At 36.6% G+C, this 19,283-nt stretch overlaps 1 protein-coding gene across 4 annotated transcripts in view; it reads left to right on the forward strand.

The window, feature by feature from the left end:
* The window catches only part of AFTPH (aftiphilin), a 48,515-nt gene that overhangs the window by 22,388 nt on the left and 6,844 nt on the right, over positions 1-19,283 (forward strand). For 2 of the 4 annotated variants that reach the window (XM_069787467.1, XM_069787468.1), the window contains exons 3-9: positions 2,372-2,523; positions 3,060-3,186; positions 3,498-3,554; positions 6,421-6,543; positions 12,918-12,978; positions 14,612-14,695; positions 18,659-18,782. In XM_069787467.1, coding sequence (XP_069643568.1) covers positions 2,372-2,523; positions 3,060-3,186; positions 3,498-3,554; positions 6,421-6,543; positions 12,918-12,978; positions 14,612-14,695; positions 18,659-18,782 — 728 coding nt within the window. The remainder of the gene's footprint in view (positions 1-2,371; positions 2,524-3,059; positions 3,187-3,497; positions 3,555-6,420; positions 6,544-12,917; positions 12,979-14,611; positions 14,696-18,658; positions 18,783-19,283) is intronic. The other 2 variants (XM_069787469.1, XR_011325438.1) reach the window with 2 other exon arrangements.

The raw sequence follows: 19,283 nt of genomic DNA on the forward strand, positions 1-19,283 counted from the left end.
GGCAAATTTTCAGATAAAAATTCAAATGAGAAATGTTGTAGATACCTATTATAATTATGAAGCAGATAGTCTGGTGTCTAAAGGTTTGTCCCAACTGTATCAGTTGGTCTAATTAAAATATGTAACTTCCACCTACCAGCCTTGCTTCTCTGAACCTTGAAATCATTTTGATTGCAACACAAAACTTCTGTCTGAGGTTTATGTTTGTAAATTCAGCATTGCTGCTGGAATATGCTGCATCTCCACAGGAGGGCTCTGCTGGCATAGCTATACTAGCACACACTCTGGGATGCTCGAGGGATTTTCGCCTACTCAGTTTCTTTTCCATTTCCCCAGTAGAAAAGCTGGATGCTGCCCTGTGGGCAGTACAGCAGAGCATCAGAAAGGTGGCTGTTGAGGGACTCCAAACTAGAAAGACAGAAATGCTCCTTTTGTGCCAGGCTTGTGTCTCTTTCCCCTAGCAAGAAGAGATTTGAGTGCTGCTGTTAACAAGTGCATTGAAAAAAGGCTTTAATTTCTTTTTTTGTGTGCATATAATAATTGTTAAAAGATTGTCAGTTACCTTTTTTTAATGGGTTGAACTGGGGAAAAAATATATTCTGTGGCAGTGGTACATCTGATGTCTGAGACAGTTCATAGAGCTATAATAAAGTTGAAATTCTATGGCTATATGGAAATAGAAGAGATAGAAATGTAAGGGAAGAACTTAAAAAGAGGAAAGCATACTAAGCTTGTAAAAAAAAAAAAAAAAAAAAAAAAGGAGGGGTGGGATTTTTTTGTGTGTTTTTGTGGGGGCCGGAGGTTGTTTGAGGGTTGGTGAGGTTTTTTTGGTTTTAATATTAAATCCAGCTGCCAAGGCCCAAGTGGCAAGAATCGGAACATTCTCCAGCGCATGCTATTGAATTAAAATGCCTGGAAACCATTAGTACCAACATGCGCTCTTTATATTGTTGGGACTTTATCCTGCGCAACAGCGGTGATGGTAGCACTGGTGGAGAGAAAAGCAGGAGACGTTTGCTGTACTATGAAACTTAAGAATCCTGTTGGCCTTCCTAAGATGCTGAAGTTTCCTTTCTCCCAAGGGAGACTGAAGTGATAGTGACATCAAGACATGGTTTCAACTCTGTGACAAGCAGGAAATCCTGCCTAGTCTCTCAAAACTGTGGGATATAGATCTGTAGCCCTCCTGCAAAACTTCTGACTATTTATATTTACATACTCTTGGTGTGAGTTTATAATGTCAGGCAGCAGAAAGAAGGTCAGAAAAGAGTAATGTAGATAAAGTTGTAGTAATGCAAACCATGCTGCTATCTAGCTGGCACCTTTTTCAGCTAAAATAAAACTTAGTGAGGATTTTTTGCTGGTTTTTTTTAAGTTATTTGGTTAGGATAGCAACATTCCCCAGGTTGGCTTTTAACCCTCACAGGATCACAGCATTCAGCATCAACTATCTGAATCATGAATGGGAGGAAAGGGAAATTGCTTGAAGGAAAATAATTTTTCTATTTAAAGTAAACAACCTCTAATGTGTAAAAACACACAAATAGGTTTGGGGGTAAGAAATTAAGGCATTAAGTAATTCTTCTTTTTCTTTGTTAGCTTTTTGGTCTGGAGAAGTACCAAACAAATCTTACAAATACTTTTTGACAAACGATAGGTTTAAATGCCTTAGTCTTGGCTCTTCTGCATTATACCCATCATGTGAACCATAGCAAATGAAGCTGGGGATTATAGTTTTCCTACATCTGAGTCACTGATAGTAACAATTTTTTAGGAAGTGTGCAGTCTTTGGACTATAAATAGTTTTTCCTTACCATTTTTGAAGTTGTTACCACACTACGAGCATGTTGCACATCAGGCTAAGTTTTGTGAGACCTTTAACTGCATACATCTTGCAAGAAGTGAAGCTGTCTTCTGAATCAAAGTTAAGTCTCAAGTTTGGATTGAAGTGCATCGTCATTAAGTGAAATGATATTTATTAATACCAAGCTAGCTGAAAAAAATGTGTGAAGCCCTTAGCATGTGTAAAATCGGAGACTTTAACACATCTTAAGTAAATGTAGCATAATACTTGTTGCACATATTTTCTGCTAATTTATAACAAAGAGTGACTCTGGTAAGAACTGTTGTGGACTCTTCTCTAAGAACTCACTCTGCAGAGGGCAAGATCCTTACTGTTTCTCAGTAGCTAGCAGCCTGTATTTGGTGCTTAAAAAGTCTTGTGATACTCTGACACTTAAATATTTTGTTGTAAGTGAAACTTTGTATTAGCTACATACTGTTTTCCATCTTAACTTATTTTTGTAATTTTGGAATCCTTTTCTTTAAAACAGTTAACAAAATTTGACATAATTTTTTTTTTTTTATGTAGACAACATTGCTAAGTCGTCTGGAACGAATATTTGAAGTCTGTTTTCCTTCCATACCTGTTCTTGAAATTGAAGAAGAAATAAGTTCCTTGAATCATTTGTTGGAAGCAGGTGAAAAGCAGATGACAACTGAGGAGACCTTAGCAAATACTGGGTAAGAAGCCACAGTGCAACAAACTTAAAATGAAGTAGAAACGTGTGTTCTTTGGGAACTTAAAACATACAGCAGTAATTTAAAATGAGTTGTTTGCTTCAAGCGTTTTGAAGGAACTATCAAGTAAAAATTAGCTATCTAGCAGAACGTTTGTTTTCAGTGACTATGTACGCCAGGAGTATTTCACATAACATATCAACATAGTCAGCAGCATATCATCTTTGAAGTAATGTCTCTGAGTTAATCAGAATATCTCTTATTAGTTACAGTTGATATAAATGGCTATATTTATTCATGTGATGACGAAGTCTAAGTAGGCCTTGTCCTGTCTGCTGTGGACATCATTTTCCAATAAGAAGTCTGAACTATAATTGTTCTGAGAACACTGTGCAGTTTTAGTTCCCCTAGGTGTTGTGCTTAGGCATAAGTTTAATTGGAATGTATAATAAGTCACTTACGTTAAAAACTAGAATAAATATTCAAGGCTGCTAAGCTGTTACTCCTGTTGATAACTTGATTTATGATGGGTTGTACAGGGAACTGATGGATGTGTGGACAGAGCTGCAGGATATCCATGATGCGTATGGACTGAGATACCAGTGGGGTGGCTCCCACAGCAACAAAAAGCTTTTGTGCTCCTTGGGAATCGACACAAGAAATATTGTGAGTCTGTCAGTAAAAAGTGCTTTCTAAATAATGGAGCTACTTTAAATTTACAATCGGGTGAAAGTCCTTTTGTGTGAATGCTTGTTTCTTAATTGCATAGCTGCACTGAACATGGATTTTCACGACAGACCATCTGACAACTTTTTGTAAGCCCTATTAATATTAAAAGTTGCATTAGTTTTTTAACCATTGTGTTATATTTAACATAGTATTTATTCTCTGATATTAATCTTATACAAGTTATATAACATTGAAAAAATATCATCACTGACACAGATAAGTAAATTTTTTTGTTGTTGTTTTATCAGCTCTTTACAGGCAACAAGAAACAGCCTGTTATAGTACCCATGTATGCAGCAGGACTGGTAAGCTTTTCTGAGTGTTATTTTTTGTTATAATTCCAACAACATTATATAATTAAATATATTAAATGATACTAAGCACCAAGTGTGCTGAAAGATACTTTTGCAAGTACGTTTATGGCTTAGGCATCAGTAGAAATGCTAGAAAAGAATCATCAAATAACAATTTTCATTACATGTGCAAGCAGATACTTTATTTTAAATGAAAAAAGTATTGATTTACTCATTTCATAAAGCAAGCTGTTTATCTAATATGGTGGGCTAGCTAGTCCAAGCTCAGTTTGAGGCATTTTTGAAAAAATAAGTAGTTGATTGAAGTAACGTATCAATGTGTATGCATCAATGAAAAGTTATTCTTGTTGAATTTAAACTATATAAAGTATAGATGTAAAAATGTCAACTAAAACACAAGAAACCACATTGTTAAATAGTTGTCAGAAATGACAAAGGAACATCGAAATGTACTCTGCTCTCGTGAGACCCCACTTTGGGTACTGCGTTCAGCTCTGGGGCCCCCCAACATAAGAAGGACACAGACCTGTTGGAGCAGGTCCAGAGGAGGGCCACAAAGATGATGGGGGGCTGGAGCACCTCTCCTATGAAGACAGGCTGAGAGAGTTGGGGCTGTTTGGCCTGGAGAAGAGGAGGCTCTGGGGAGATCTTATAGTGGCCTTCCAGTACCTAAAGGGGGCCTGCAGGAAAGATGGGGAGGATACTTTAACAGGGCATGTAGTGATAGGATGAGGGGTAACCGTTTTAAACTGAAAGAGGGTAGATTTAGGTTAGATATTGGGGAAACATTCTTTACTGTGAGAGTGGTGAGACACTGGAACATGTTGGCCAGAGAGGCTGTGGATGCCCCATCCCTGGCAGTGTTCAAGGCCAGGTTGGATGGGGCTTTGAGCAACCTGGTCTAGTGGAAGGTGTCCCTGCCTATAGCAGGGGAGTTGGACCTTTAAAGTCCCTTCCAACCCAAACCACTCTTATGATTCTGTGAAATTAATCAAAACATCAGTTTGCATCAGCACTTGTGGGAAGCCTGGCAGTAAGACCAGATGCTCTAAAGGAAAATTAAGAACTGCTAGATAGTTATAGTATTCCATGAAATGTGTGTAGGAAGTTTTCTCGGCTCTCTTGAGCATTTGTCTTTGTGCAACTCTTTCTCTGACAGACTAGATTGCATCTCAATATCTGTAGGTCAAGAGAGATGCATGGTAATGCTTTGCAGTGTTATTGGCATAATAATAAAGGACCCACATATATATATATTAGGCTATTTATGCATACAAAAAGCATTGTATAGCCAGTATTATTGTCTTGCTCCAAGTGCTAGATAAAAATAACAAGCATAATTTAGATTTCTGGAGATTGAAGGAAAATCAAGTAACCTAGTGCAGCAAGATCAACTGTTTTCACTTAAGCCAGTATTCTGTAATTCCTGTTTTCAGACAGGATTTCAGGCATTTCAGACTCTGTGTGATGTCTGTAGTAGTAAAAACATTCAGAAGGTAAGATTTGCCATTTTTGCTAGTCTGAGCAGAATAAATATGTTCTTTTTTCTGGAAACCTAAGTGAGTATATATGCATACAAACACACATATGCTTTTATATGGTCATTCACAAATTGAATATAAAAGGATTACAGTTTTCTTTGGTATATATTAAGCCAATTTAATCTGTAGGTTAATTTCGTAGAGTGACTTTTACAGTCACTTTCCAGAGCTGTTGTTTTCTGATACATCAAGGTCAGCTCATGCACTTCTCTGGATGTAAGCATGGTATTCTGATACAAAGAGGGTGAACATCTCATAGTAATGGCTGTTTTCTTCCTGTAACATACTTGTGAGCAAGACTACGTTTGTATGCAACCCATGCAGTTATTTTTTGCAACAGATTGTTGTTGCTGATTAATTATCTTCTAAATTTTTTACATACTTGTGTACACAATAAGCTGGATAGAGATGATGGTAGGAGTAAAGTGGCTTGATGCTTTCTGTTGTCACACTGCTTCATGTGTTTCTCTGCTGTCCAAAAGAATTGATTTCTCTGTGGTTAAATTCTAAGCTCCCCTAACATGGTGTAGAAACATTTGTGGGACAGCTGATCTTGGTGGCTGACTTCCTGAAGTTGTTTTAAAATACACTAGTTGCAAATCCAATAGCTTTATTTGGGGGTTTCTTTTCTCATACCTCATTGTTCTGAGGTTGTTTGCATGTCTCAGTGCAAACTTTGCTCTTTCTTTAGATCTCTTTCTCACCCTCAATTTTATTTAGGAACACTAGAGGTTTCAGATGTTTTTCATAGTACAGTCTATCTTTGAACAGTTTGTTTAAAATTAAAAATGTGGTTTTAATTATTTTCTTAATGCTTTTTAATGCATCTATTTCCATGTCAATAATTATTGTTCTTGGTATCATTCTGCAAACTAATAATTTGACTTGATTCTTCTGAATTACTTAATTGTTGAAATGGAATGAATGCACTCGTACCTTTCTGATGGGCCGTTTGGTATTTCTGGAATAGTCTACACACAATTGGGAGGAGAAGTTGTCACCTTATCAAGTAAATGTTTTCTCCAGCTTAAATTACATTATTGAAAGTTGAAAGCAAGCTCTAGCTAAGCCCTTGCTTTTCTGTTATTGGCTCTAAAATGTTTCTTAGGCCTAAGGAACCAGGATGATTCTTTCCCCTACCCCATCTCCTGCCCCTGTCGCTGAAAGTGTCCCAGAGGTGTATGGTTACCCTCAAGTCCCTAGTTGAGGGTAGTACTACTTAGTAGTGTGTTTTCTAATTTTTTGCATCTGCAGTTCTTGGAATATATATATATATATGTGTGTGTGATTTTTAATTTATTTCTTTACTTATTTAGGGTATGTTAGAGCCTACCAAGGAACCTTTGAAACCAATATCTGCAGCAGAAAAAATAGCTTCAATAGGACAGACACCTCCTGTATCACCAGAGATGAACACATGTACATCTGATCAGTTCCAGGTAAAAAACAGAGAAAGGAAGAGGAGGAGAGGAAAAGAAAGAATGAGGGAAACAATGGGATGCCTTGCCTCTTCCTTCATATTTAAAATATGTAGATGGTGTGTTCAAAGAGATCTGTATATCAAGGGCAGGTGTTCCTTGTGTCAGATTGAAGTCCTGCCCTTGGATCTACTTTTCATGTGTGACTGGAATGGAGTCCCTATGATAAGACTGTAGCAGTTGGTGGCCAGCATTTAAGAGTCCTGATGATATTTGCTGTTCTACAGCAGTTTGCTTTAAAAGGCAGTGGACAGTTAATTCCACAAATTTTAGATGTAACTTAACAGCTGTCCTTCCTCTGGCTAACATTTTTCATCTTTGCTTTTTCTGAAGCTTGTTGTAGGAGTCTTGATACAAAATGAGTTCAGAGGAGTTTAGGAGTGATCCTCTGAGTTCCATGAATTCTGTTTTGTTGTTGTTTTGATATTAAAATATTAGAAAACCACGTTACTGCCATGCATGTTGCAATGTGTGTCACTGGCAACTAGCTAATGGGATATGCAGAGACATCTCATTTTCAGCATCACTACAGTGGTACTTTACCCATATTCAGAGAATCAGCTGTGTCTCTCCTTAGTGCAGGTCTTGTTTAATCTGCCCAGCATCTTTAGTTACCTGCTATGCTTGTGACTTCTGACTGAAGGCATTCCAAAATGAATTATCCTTATGCTACACCTGACCTTAACACTATGTACTTCTGATTATAGTGATTTCCTTGTGCTTTTTGCTCTGCCATAGTGCAGAGCTCTAAATGAAATTTTTTTTCATTGTAGAATAGCAGTATGTCAGTGGGCTTAGAACTGAGGCTATTTTCTATAGTAGTATATATGTTTGGTGACACTTCCTATGCTGCTTCTCACAAATACTATAGTGGAACTAAACAGCTGAACTGGCTATTAGAAAAGGTAACAATAATGGTTATTGCAGCCAGTCTGAGCTGAAGAAATCGCTGGTGTGATTTATATATATGAACAAAGTAGGAAAATTTCACTGGCTTTCTGCAGCATTCAAAGTTCCATTTTTTACAGAGGGGAAAACGTAGATTAAACCATATGCTAAACATAGTGTAGAGAGCTGCAAGAGCCTGAAGTAGCAGCATCTCTGAAGTGCCATTTTCTCAGTTGCTTGGCAGTCGTAGTGCTGAGTGCTGAAAATAAGAACCTCTACTTACCAAAGTCTCTTTTTTTATCTCTTAATTATGAATTTGTATTTTTGGGTACTCCTGCAGCAGAATTTCCCATTACTTGTCACTGTTTGATAATCCTGTCCCACAGCTTGTTCTGACAAGGCCATCTCAGTTCAATAGTTGTGGTCCATGAATACTTACAAGAAGCTTCTGTGCTATCTGTCTGCACTGCTGGCCTTAGGTTATTTTTTTCCAAAAAGACAAACACTAAAATAAGCTTTTGGGGAATAGATGAGTTAGAGCTCTAACCATTAAGAATGCTAAGAGGCCACAGTTAAGTGACATTCAGAAAGATTCAGGGCATGAACAATCAATTCTCCACCTCAGAGACCATGCTTCATTCTTGGCCTCGTCTTCTGTTAATGTTTGGTGGCTTCTGTTTGCTTTGGGGAAAATCCAGTTTCATTTCACTTGTGCAGGCTGCCTCTTAGGAATATTCCAGATTGTGGTAGTATTAAGAGGATGTGCCCAAACTTTGGTAAACATTTCATTAGGAACTGTGCTATAAACATTGGTAAATATGCAGTGGAAATATAGGCAATTTTAGTGGACCCTGAGACTTCTTATTCTAAACACAGGTAATTTAGGTGCGACAATTTAGGTATTTTTAAGCTTACCCAGTTAATGTGTAAATATTTAGTTAAAACTTCTAATTTCCTCCATTATCAGATAGCGATGATAATGGGTCATTCTTATATTCAGAAACTTTGGAATATTGGCTTTCTTACTGGAAGGAGAGGCTCTGGTTAATAGATTCCTATGCTTTGCTTAAGGAAAAGAGAAGAGTTCTCCTTTGTTCAAAGACTGGCATTTATGGGACTTGTATACAGATCAGTGTCTGTGCATATATGTGCATGACTTCCTGCTGAGGGAGTAAGACTGCTGATGCAAAAGTAGGAGTGGAAGGAACATTTGTAGAAACACAGAAATGCCTCCTAAGTTTTTTGGTTGTAGGTGAACAGAGGAAAGCGTGCAGAGATTTAAAATAGAGACCATTAGGAATCAAAAGAATGAAGAAAAAAGCAGCAAATAAGCTGCAATTTTTCCTAGTTATTATATCAACTCTGTATGTTTTGGCCTCCTTCCCTGCAGAGGGTCTCACTGGGTTGGTTAGACTGTGGAAATACAGTGGACAAATTTCCATCTGAGCCATTTAAGCTGTAAGGACAAGGTTTTTGAAATTAAGGTATTTCCTCTCAAGCAAGTTAAGTTACTGACTGATCTATCACATTAGTATGTCATATAAAGATGACTTTTGTAGACTTGTTCTGTTTTATATTTGAAGGTAGCGTCTAAATTCTTCTTTGATCTGTTGTTTATCTCGACAATTGGAGGGTTTATTTCTCTGTTCCTCTGTGCTCATAACTGTAAGGCAGTAAACAGAATATGAAATAATCCCCTGATTACTGTTGCCTTTATCTAAGCATGGTGTCTCAAAGATTTCGCAGGTCTGAAGTAAAAGGCTCTGTCAAGGCACATCAGGTGTAAGAAAGAGTGGCTGCTCAAATAGGCAACCTTGATTGTGAAACCTGAGACAGGTACCCTTCTTTCCTTACAGCATCTGCTATAGCGGGCTTCTACACCATAGCCAAGTCTTCAGGCAATGCAATTAAAATATATTCCAGTGCTTGTTTAAAAAGGTTGCTGTCTGGACTTAATGTTGATTGCTTTCTCTTGGTTTGATATTGCTCTCTGGTTAATGTTGTTTTAAAGTTTATTTACCTGCTTCTCTTTGGCTTTCTTGAAAAAAGTTATCTAGCTATTTCTGCTCTTTCACTATTGCTTCAAAGCATCCTCTCCTCTCTATTTGGGACTACATTTCTTTGGTAGAGTCTAATGATAGCTTTGTCTCAGCATACAGGATAACTTTGGGATTTCTTACCTGCCTAGTTTTGCTTAAGTTTTATATAGGAATAGAAGTCCACAGTGACCCAGACCTTTCTAGAAGAAAATTACCAGCAGTTCTTTTCTGTGGGTGCCTATTACAGCACATCTGCATGCATGTAAACCACTGAATTATAGATCAGGTTATAACAGAAATATGTATCCTATACTTGCTGGCTATTAGGGACTGAACCTTAATTAAACCCCATGGGGCAACAGTCTTTAAAAACACTTTTAATTACATAAGGGACCATCAGGACTTCTAGCAATGACAGATGTAAACTACCGTATTATTGGCCACCAGCCAAAGGCTCCATCATGGAACTGCTCTCCAGTTATACATATGAGAAAGATCCAAGAATACATGTAGCTTTATCGACAGAGTAAGAGAGAAAGATTTGTGGGTAAGAGATACTACAGAGCTTGCTATTCTATCAGATGTGGCAGTCGCTTAAAGGTGATGTCTGAGAAGAATAATTTTCAGAACTGTTGTAATTTTGCCAATGAATATACACAATGAAATGTATGGATTACTTCCTTGTAAACATTTTCCTGAAATGTTTATGATGCTCATTTGTGGGATCTATCTAAATATTGATATATTTGTATTAGAAGCCCTTCTATTTTCTTCCCCCAGCTTTAAGACAGCATGATACTTCCTTTTTTTTTTCTTTGTTTAATTTTCCTTGGGTAACAGTTGGCACAGACACAAACATTTACATTTTACTCTTGGATTATAAAAGCTCTTACATAATACCATTCTAAAATTACTGTGTGAAAACATTTCTCACTTCTGTCAAAGTGAAATACGATGCAGTAGAACCAGCAAGTATATTAGTTTCCTCTTTCTCACTTCCTTAACATTCAGAGTATTATTCTGACAGCTGAGTATACTTTTTCATTTCTGTACTGTGTCCTCTAATTTAAGATGGAAGAAGAAGTGAGAGCAGTTTGCCCCAATTTTCAATATTCTTCTAGACTGGGTGCTTTTCCTTAAAGCATGTTATTAAAATAATGGTTGTAAATGCAGTAGTCTAGCAACCTCACAATCACCGAAAGACAAAACATTATATTCCCATTTGCAGGGCATGTTCCTGTTGTCTGAGATTTCAATGCTGTGTTCAGGTGTCCCAGTATAGTTAGTTTTCTAAGGGCCAAGGTCACTAGAAACAAAAAACTTTTCCTTTCTGTTTAATTGGCTTTTGCCTCTGTCCTCTCCTTTAACTTTGTTTGCTGTTGTACAGACCAGGGCTTGCCAGTGTCCTGTATAGATGGGATCTGCTTTACTTGCCACCCCCTTCTTTTGCAAGTGGTTGAAGTCAGCAGAAATGGCCTCATGCTGCAGAGCAGACTAGTATACTTAGTATACTCTTACTGATTTGGAGTCAGATTTTTTTTTTTTTTTCCATTTTAGGAAGACTTCATCACATCCTTTCTCCTTTCCTTGGCAAATTTGAGAATCAAGTCATGATTAAAGGGAAAAGCTTAGCAAGCCATTGGTACCACCTTTTCAATGCAATTCTGTCACACTCATCAGTCCTGACTTGGTCTTTTGACACAAAATGTAGTGGGTGTTTTCCTTAGTAAGTGAAAGTTGGTAGGAAGCTACTTTGTTTCAATTTGAGTGCATTTTCCTCAGAGCAGAAAGCTATTAAATTGTTATACTCGCCTGTTTTTTTATTTTGTACAACACCCTTTTAATATACTTTAGATGTGACTAACTTTGAACAGGCTACTGATGATAGTGATCATTACTTCATCAGGTGTTAGCTCCACACTGCTAACACTGTTTCCATGCAAATAATTTCAATGCCAGTAATTTCATTACCAAAGCAAAGTAAAAAGCGTAGCATCAGCTCCGTAAGCTCTGTGGAGTGAGTACTGTTCTAGTTGTCTTCAGTACTGGAAATATTTCCAAGTCATTAAGTAGGAAAAATTTTTCTAGGCAAGGCATTTACTATAAGTAAATACAGAAGTCTCCAGCTCCCTTCATTTTTTTTTCTGTAAACATCTATCAACTAGCAAAAGCCTCTTAGAGTTAGCGTAATCGTACAAAGCTAGCTCAGGTTGCTGCCGTCTTGATTTGTGAATCTGCATATTTTTTCTGTGTTGGATAGTTGAAAGTTTTAAAAGTTTTAAAAAAAAAAACCAAAAAAACCCCAAAAAACCCCAAAAAACCCCAGTGCCTGACTTTCTACAAAAGCAGAGAGAAGGTATGTCTCAGCCACTGGAAGCTTGACAACTAGTGATGCATTTTGAATAACGCTGCAGAGAACTTCCATTGCTTTTCTTCCATAAGCGTGATGGTTCTATTATAAGTCGAGGGCACATCCTTTCCCAGTACTTCTTGACAGTTGACCTCACTGAGGAGAGAGCAGAAAGTAATGCACAGAAGTAGAAAGATCAACTTATTTCAGACATTTCTGATACTGTCCCATCAGTTTGCATCCTGACAATACAGGAGGACAGCACTTGCAAGTTACACTGCACCTGAACACACTTTCCCTGTAAAGCATGGTCCCTGCTGCTTGCTTGATTTACCTGTGTGTGTGCTAAAAGACTTAACAAGAGGAAATGAAAAGGCAGGAATGAGCTCCCAGAAGGAGTCAACATTTCCATGCTCCTCTTGTTTAAGCATTGTTACCAATGCTTTGTTTATATATTGAATGAGTTAATTGTTAAAGGATAATAAGTCACAGAATTATTTTTTTAAAGGGGGTGGAGTGAGGAGGGTGTTGATAGTTTGTCCCTCACATGGTGGGATTGTCTCTCAAAAGCAAAACAAACCAAAAGAATCATGGGTTGTTTGATGGTAAATAACTGATTTTATATATAATCAGGACAAAGGATGGAGACAGACAGCTTTCACTGATAACCCTATTCAGAATTTTTCCTATAATTGTGTATACATAACTTTTTATGCAAAATGCCTCATCTTCCATGAAAGTAATAGTAGTTTAACTTTCAGCTATGCCTTAAGGTGTTTTATCCAATTGATATGTTTTATTTAATTTGCAAATGCTGTTTGAGTTAGAAGTTACCTAATCTGTACTGTTCAGAATTTAATGAGACTTCCTGTGGTAGAACAAATCTACTTGGAATCTTTAGTTCATATTATGAAAATACACGCCTCCCAAAAGTTGGGGCTTGCTCATTTAGTTTTCTTTTTAGTATTTAGACACTAAAGAATCTGTTGTTTGAACTGCTTTGCATTGTTGTAACCTGAACTGACTATAAAATCTGATTTCTGACTTTTCAACTCTAGGAATCTCTACCACCTGTCCAGTTTGACTGGAGTAGCAGTGGCCTTACTAACCCTTTAGATGGTACGTCTCTCCGTAGAGCCTCTAGCACCAGAGCTAGAGATAAGAAAGCTACAAAGTTCAGACAAACATCTATCTGCTGATTATTTTTTTAAATATATACACATACACATATATATAAATATATATAATATTTATTTCTTACTCCTAACTTTGGAAATTCAGGCTTTCTTTCTGATTATCTGTGCCCCTACGTGAAGTATTATGTAGTCTGAAAAACACTAAGTATTAGATTCCTGCCATATGCTAGTGACACAGTGGCAATATTAACACTTCATTATGTATAACTGCACATTACAATGAAACTGAACACATGAGCGTTTTAGATTGATGAGTTTTACTTCTGAAGAGTATTTTTCACCAATGAACTATCTCTTTAGACATCCTTTGAATGACAAACTTGTGTATAGTGGCTACTTCAAAGCACAATATTTTAACCACAAACTATTTGCAAAAGATACACTTCTTGAGCTGAAAGTTTTCAGATTTACAGATAATTTTATATTTCAAAAATGTGACTTCATCTGTTATCACTTTTGCTTACACTCAAGAGCTAATTGTAGCTAATATATTAAAGAGGTAGCTACGAACTTATTTGTATCTGTAAATGTATATAGTTATCACACAGAAGACCCTTCACCTATGTCTATTTTAATAGCAAAGTGAGTTGTGCCACCGCCTCCACTTTCAGAAATGTAAGTGCATGCAAAGGAAATAAAACAAGTTTTGGAAACTTGTTTGATTGACAGACTAGAAGCCTGTAAGGAAACTGATAGGTTTGAGAGGCCTGCTAACAGCAGTTAATTCATGACACCTAAGTTGTTCAAAAGCAGGCTAAAATAAACTGCATCTCTTACTGCACTGGTGTTGCCTCACACTGTTGTTTCAGAACATGTGGGATGTAAGAGTTTGGATAGCAATATCATGGTGCTGAAGGAAAGCCTGGATGGACCCTTTTGCTGTTGTCTGGTGTCTTATTACTTCAGTCAATCATCATGCTTTCTTTTTAACAAACAACTTCTTTAAAATGTATCTTGGTTTGATTTCTGGTTTAGTACTAAAGGGGAACAGTATAACTTACCAGTGAGGAACTGGATATAAGAGTGGCATTTGTTACCCTGTGTTCACACTGCTTTAAGATAATGATAATTAATAGCTTAAAGCTGCTAAATAAAACTTTAAAGATTTTTTTGGTTCTTTGCTATTTGGGGATCTGTTAAGTCTTCCTGATAAAAGAATGGCTTTCAATTTCAGTGAGGGGAGAAAAAGCCCACTATATTCTATCAATTGACCTATATATTGTTTCCCTTTAACTGATCACATCTTTCTCTCTGGGTCGTGCTGGTTCTCTTTCATTTTTTAGATTGAAATAAATATTTCTATTTTAAAGTTACTAGTGTTGATTTTCTTGCTGCATTGTACATGAGGAAATGTGCACTCAATTAAGTTGTTAACATTTTAGAAGGTACAAACTAATACTGTAAGCATTGTTTTCATGTCAATTTTTAAATTGCGTACTGAGTACTAATTATAACTTGCATGTTCAAGTGTGTGTCTTACCCCTTTTTACACATAAACCCCTCCCTTGGCTTACCTTCTATATGGCTGCCTACCAACACGGTCACTGAATTTCAAGCTAGTGGAGGTTCCACTCTTCTGAACCTTGATTTCTTTGGGCCCGTGGATGACAGTAGCTCTAGCAGCACCACCACAATCCCAGGTCAGCAGAGTGTTAAAACCACAACTGTAGTATTATAACGACTTACTAAAAGCATGAGCACATCACTCGACTTTCCTATAAACAAGGAGAAATTTTACATTGCATTTCTCTAAAATGTCTTTCTACTGCATTTTTCCTTTTAATCTGTGTTCTGTTTTCTGATGTTTTGTATCAAGTGCGAAGTATTTAAAAGGTACTGTCAGCTCTGTATTTGTCACACGCTGAAGGAATGAATGGCTCTTACGCTCTTGCAAATAAGATGTTAAAACACTTGTTTCAAATGAGAAATTTGCAAAGTTAACTTTTCTAAACACTTAAGAAAAATTGAAAATGCTGTAGATGTGATGATTCCCAAAAAGTGAGGTGTGTCTTCTGAGTGAGTGCCTCCAAATTATAGGATTGTGATGTTATTTGAAAGTTATATGTGAATACAAAGTTATGGGACTTAACAATCACATCCCTGCTGGGATTTGTGGCTACCAGCAGTTTGTAAATTTTTTCTTTGTGTGAGCTACTAGTATTAATGATAAAGTGAAAAAAGTGTTTTAACAACATTCATAATAGAAAAAAAGGATAGTTGCATGTTTGTGGGACATAAGAAGTTCATGAACATTAATTATAAAACCAAAGCACTTTATCTGCAACTTACTCCCTTAAAAAGGAGATGAAAACACCACTCTCTCTACTGAAAAATATGTGAAAGCAGTTGAATTCATTTATCACATGGTTTTGACATGCTCTGAGTATTTTGCGCAAACTTGTGAAAACCTACACTTTGAATAAATTTCTGCAGGAATTTAAGGGAACATTTTGGGGATTTATCCCAGTGCATAGGTTAAGTAGATAAGGCAAATACTCTTTCAGTACAATGCCTGAAGCCATGATAATCACTTTCTTCATAGGAAGGAATTTTTTCCTCTTAGTGATTATAATTCAAAAAAATCAATTTTTAAGAGGTTTGGGGTTTCCCCACATTTTAAATAAGTGCTTGTAATTATTATTGTGGTTTTGTTTTCAAAAACCTGCTTTTTTAGTTTTGAAATCTGATCATTGAAGGCAATTTTGTGGCATCACATTTCAAATGTCTTTTTATTCCACCCTTGAGAGATGTCATTATCAGATGAAAGATGGCAGGTTTGTCGTGGACGTGATAGGTAGCGAATTCAAGATGCTTGAGTCTTACAGATTCTTTTGTAAATGTGTGTAAGTCTATAGACATAAGTCAACAGTACCCAGTACGTGTACTGCTCGTGCAGTTGGGTACCTTCTTGTGTCCTGATGGTGTGCACACTTGAAGTGATTACTGGAGGGATACTCTGTTAGCCTCTTATTGCATTATTTTTTTTTATGTTGCTGTTGTTGTTTCATCAAGTTACAGGTATTATCATCTTCCCTGGTACACACTATAGTGCCTATTTTGTTTTTTTTGTTTTGTTTTGGCTCTTGTTTCCTCCTCACTTGTTTCTGGGAAAGTCATTTGTTTCTTGGCTTGCAGCTCGTGTGTTTGTGTGTGTGTTTAGGAGCTTTGTGTGGGGTTTGGTTGGCTAACTTTCCTTCAATATCTCATTAAGGTTTTGCAGTGCTTTCCTTTAACATTCTCTAATCATTTGAATAAAATGGAAAATATGCAACTCTAAAATAATAAAATAATTGAAAGACAAATTATTAGATCTTTCGGCTTAAAGGAGATACTTTTATCAGTAGAAGTTTGTTCTTTCTCTGAAGACCTTAGTTTTGCTCACTATAGATCTATACTATATTCTTCTCAGTCTTTCATCAGTAGCCAATATAACTTTTTAATACAAATTTGCGTTCTACATTGTGAACAGGGAGTTACTCATTTCTAGTATGTTCCCACAGATTTAGTGTATTGTTTTAGTTTTCATGTTAATAGTTTAACATAAGTGTAGCTGAGCAAGAGGTGCCAAAAGAACAGTAAATTGAGCAGTGACATCACACTACAATGAAAATTAATTCAGGACCATAAATGTGAATATCTAAATGATGTAACTTAAAAGGTTGCATTTAACGTTTCTTGCAGAGTTGCATGTCAAAGGACTCCTTATTTCAATTAGTTTTACAATTTGTACCTTAATGGGATTTCGCAGGCTTCTGCAAGTCAAAGTGTATTTCTTCAAGTCTTCTCCCTGATTAAAAGTGGATATTCTATGGAATAGTTGGGCTTTTTCCTATTTCCAAGTTCTGTAAACATCTGACAATACTTAAAGTCTTGGTATACTGGTCTCAGGACAGTACATATTTTAGTGTTTTGCATGAAACTGGATGAAATTAACTTTGAAAATCCAGACTTTAAAAAAATGTATGTTGAAGGACAGCTGATTGATTTTTTTTTAATCAACTCATTAAATGGAGCAAATCTTCTCCCTGCCCCCCCCCCCCCCCCCCCGCAGCTTAACCAGATGATTCTCTTAATTTTACTTTTTGATCAGCTTAGTTTCCTAACAATGAAAGAGTACTTGTGCGCAAAAGATGAGTGGCCAAGACACTGCTTGGGGAGAGTTCATGCAAAGCAGGCATGAGGTTTATTAACATCATCTGTTTGTGCACATAGTACTGCAATTACTGGGTGGAAAAGACAGGACAATAGGCACAGGCATTTTTTTTATTTAGTAATCTTTCAGTATTTCAGGAGTACTTCTAATAGTGTCTTGATCCAGGCAAGTAAACAGGGTAAAATAATCAGCACATCAGTTCATAAACGCTGTTTTTGTATTAGGTATAGCTACATGGGGCCATCGTGCCCAAGTATTTCCAGTGTTTGTTCTGCAGTAGTAAGAAATGCTTCTGTGTTGTCCAAACCAGCTAGCACTTAGTGTTACACTTGTTTAGAACGCAGGTGTCTATAAAACACGATGCTTCTGTTTTTGAATTCTACGCTGTTTTTGAAAAATATTTGTAATTGTGGGTGGTACATATGCACTTCGTTTAAACCCATGAAGCATAAAATAGCTGAAACTGTAACTAGAGGAATATCACCAATTTAAAATGCTTCTGAGCAACAAAATGTGTTGTAACAGTCTTTCCTCTTGATTTATTTTCATAATCCTAATTCCTAGAGACTTTTTTAACGGAAATGTACTTAATATCTGGAAATTCTAGAGCTACTTCCTACTGAGATGTGCTGCTTGATACTAAACATGTAGAATTTCACCCATACGTATGTTATTTTTTTGGATGCAGGTTTCCATTGTTTGCATTGTTTTCAGGATTACCTTTGCTGATAAAATTTGAAATCCATTCACAACGTATGTGATGTCAAAATTCAGCATCTGACTTAAGATATCCGAAACTAGGAAATCAAGGCTGAAACATCTAGATACTTGATGCTTTGTGAATACCTGAAAAGGGAGCATAACCTAAAAGTTTTGGTAGTGTTACACATATTAGTATGTAACTTTTTTAATGCCATTCCACTTGTATGTATCATGAAAGCTGCTTTTCCTCACTTAAAAAATTTTTAACACAACCTCTTGTGAAAAACAAGATACTAAATGTACTCTAATGCATACGTGTTGTGTGTAATCTCTCATTAAAGAGTTGGTCCCTGTTAACATGCAGCATTCTTTTAATACAAACAGTTGAGTTGAAGTAACTGAAACACACTCCATTTTAACACAGCTGACATCTTTACAGGTGTTTCACTCTAAAAGGTAAATCAAATTTGTTTTGTTTACTCTTAGACTGAGACCTTGTATGCCAGACTTGATCCTAATGTGTGTGTGTTTTATAGTTGTAGTACAACTATAAAAGCTGTTGAAAAAGAGTGGGGAGAGAGGATGGTGTTTCAGAAATGCAGACATGTTCTGTCGTGTTCTTTTCAAGTATCTTGAAATTATAAATGATTCAGATGTTTACAGAAAACAGTCTCTAGCAAGTTGGTGTGTGGCTTATTATGGCTATACTTGCCTCCAACCATCACTGATTATCATTTTATACTGTAAGGTGTGGATCCTGAGTTGTATGAATTGACAACCTCAAAACTGGAAACTTCCAATGCAAGCAACAGAGTGACTGATGCATTTGCAAGACTCATGTCCACAGTGGAGAAGGCAAGCACGTCCACAAGGTAAATACTCTTTGTTATGCTTTTTTCTTCTATTTCTAAGGGTGGCATGAAATTTGAGGAGTGAATGTGTGTGCTATTTTAGATCAGAAGTTCTTGAATGATCGAAAGTCTTAAATTTAATAAATTTAAATATGAAATTCATAGTACTGTAGTTTGTATTTCAAATTATCATTGAACTCTAAAATAAGATGGGAAACAGTACATGAGCTGAAAGAAAAAGGTCACCAGGACATAAGTTGAAAAGCTAGTGCCAAACACTGAACTGGAGGAAGCAACTTTCTGAAGAACAGAGCTTGATTCCTAAGATTGGAAGGGTAAACTGAACCACACAGTTCAGTGACCTAGGACTTTGACAGAAGATTCTCCTCGGTCCTCCATGTAACTTATAGGTGCGGAATGTTCCACAAGTAAAATTATTAAACTGACTAATAATTATGACAATATTTGTCCCTTCCCATATATTTCTAGCACCTGTCAAAACTTCAGTGACCAAACATCAGA

This window comes from Haliaeetus albicilla, chromosome 7 (genome assembly GCF_947461875.1).
Source record: "Haliaeetus albicilla chromosome 7, bHalAlb1.1, whole genome shotgun sequence".
NCBI lineage: Eukaryota > Metazoa > Chordata > Aves > Accipitriformes > Accipitridae > Haliaeetus > Haliaeetus albicilla.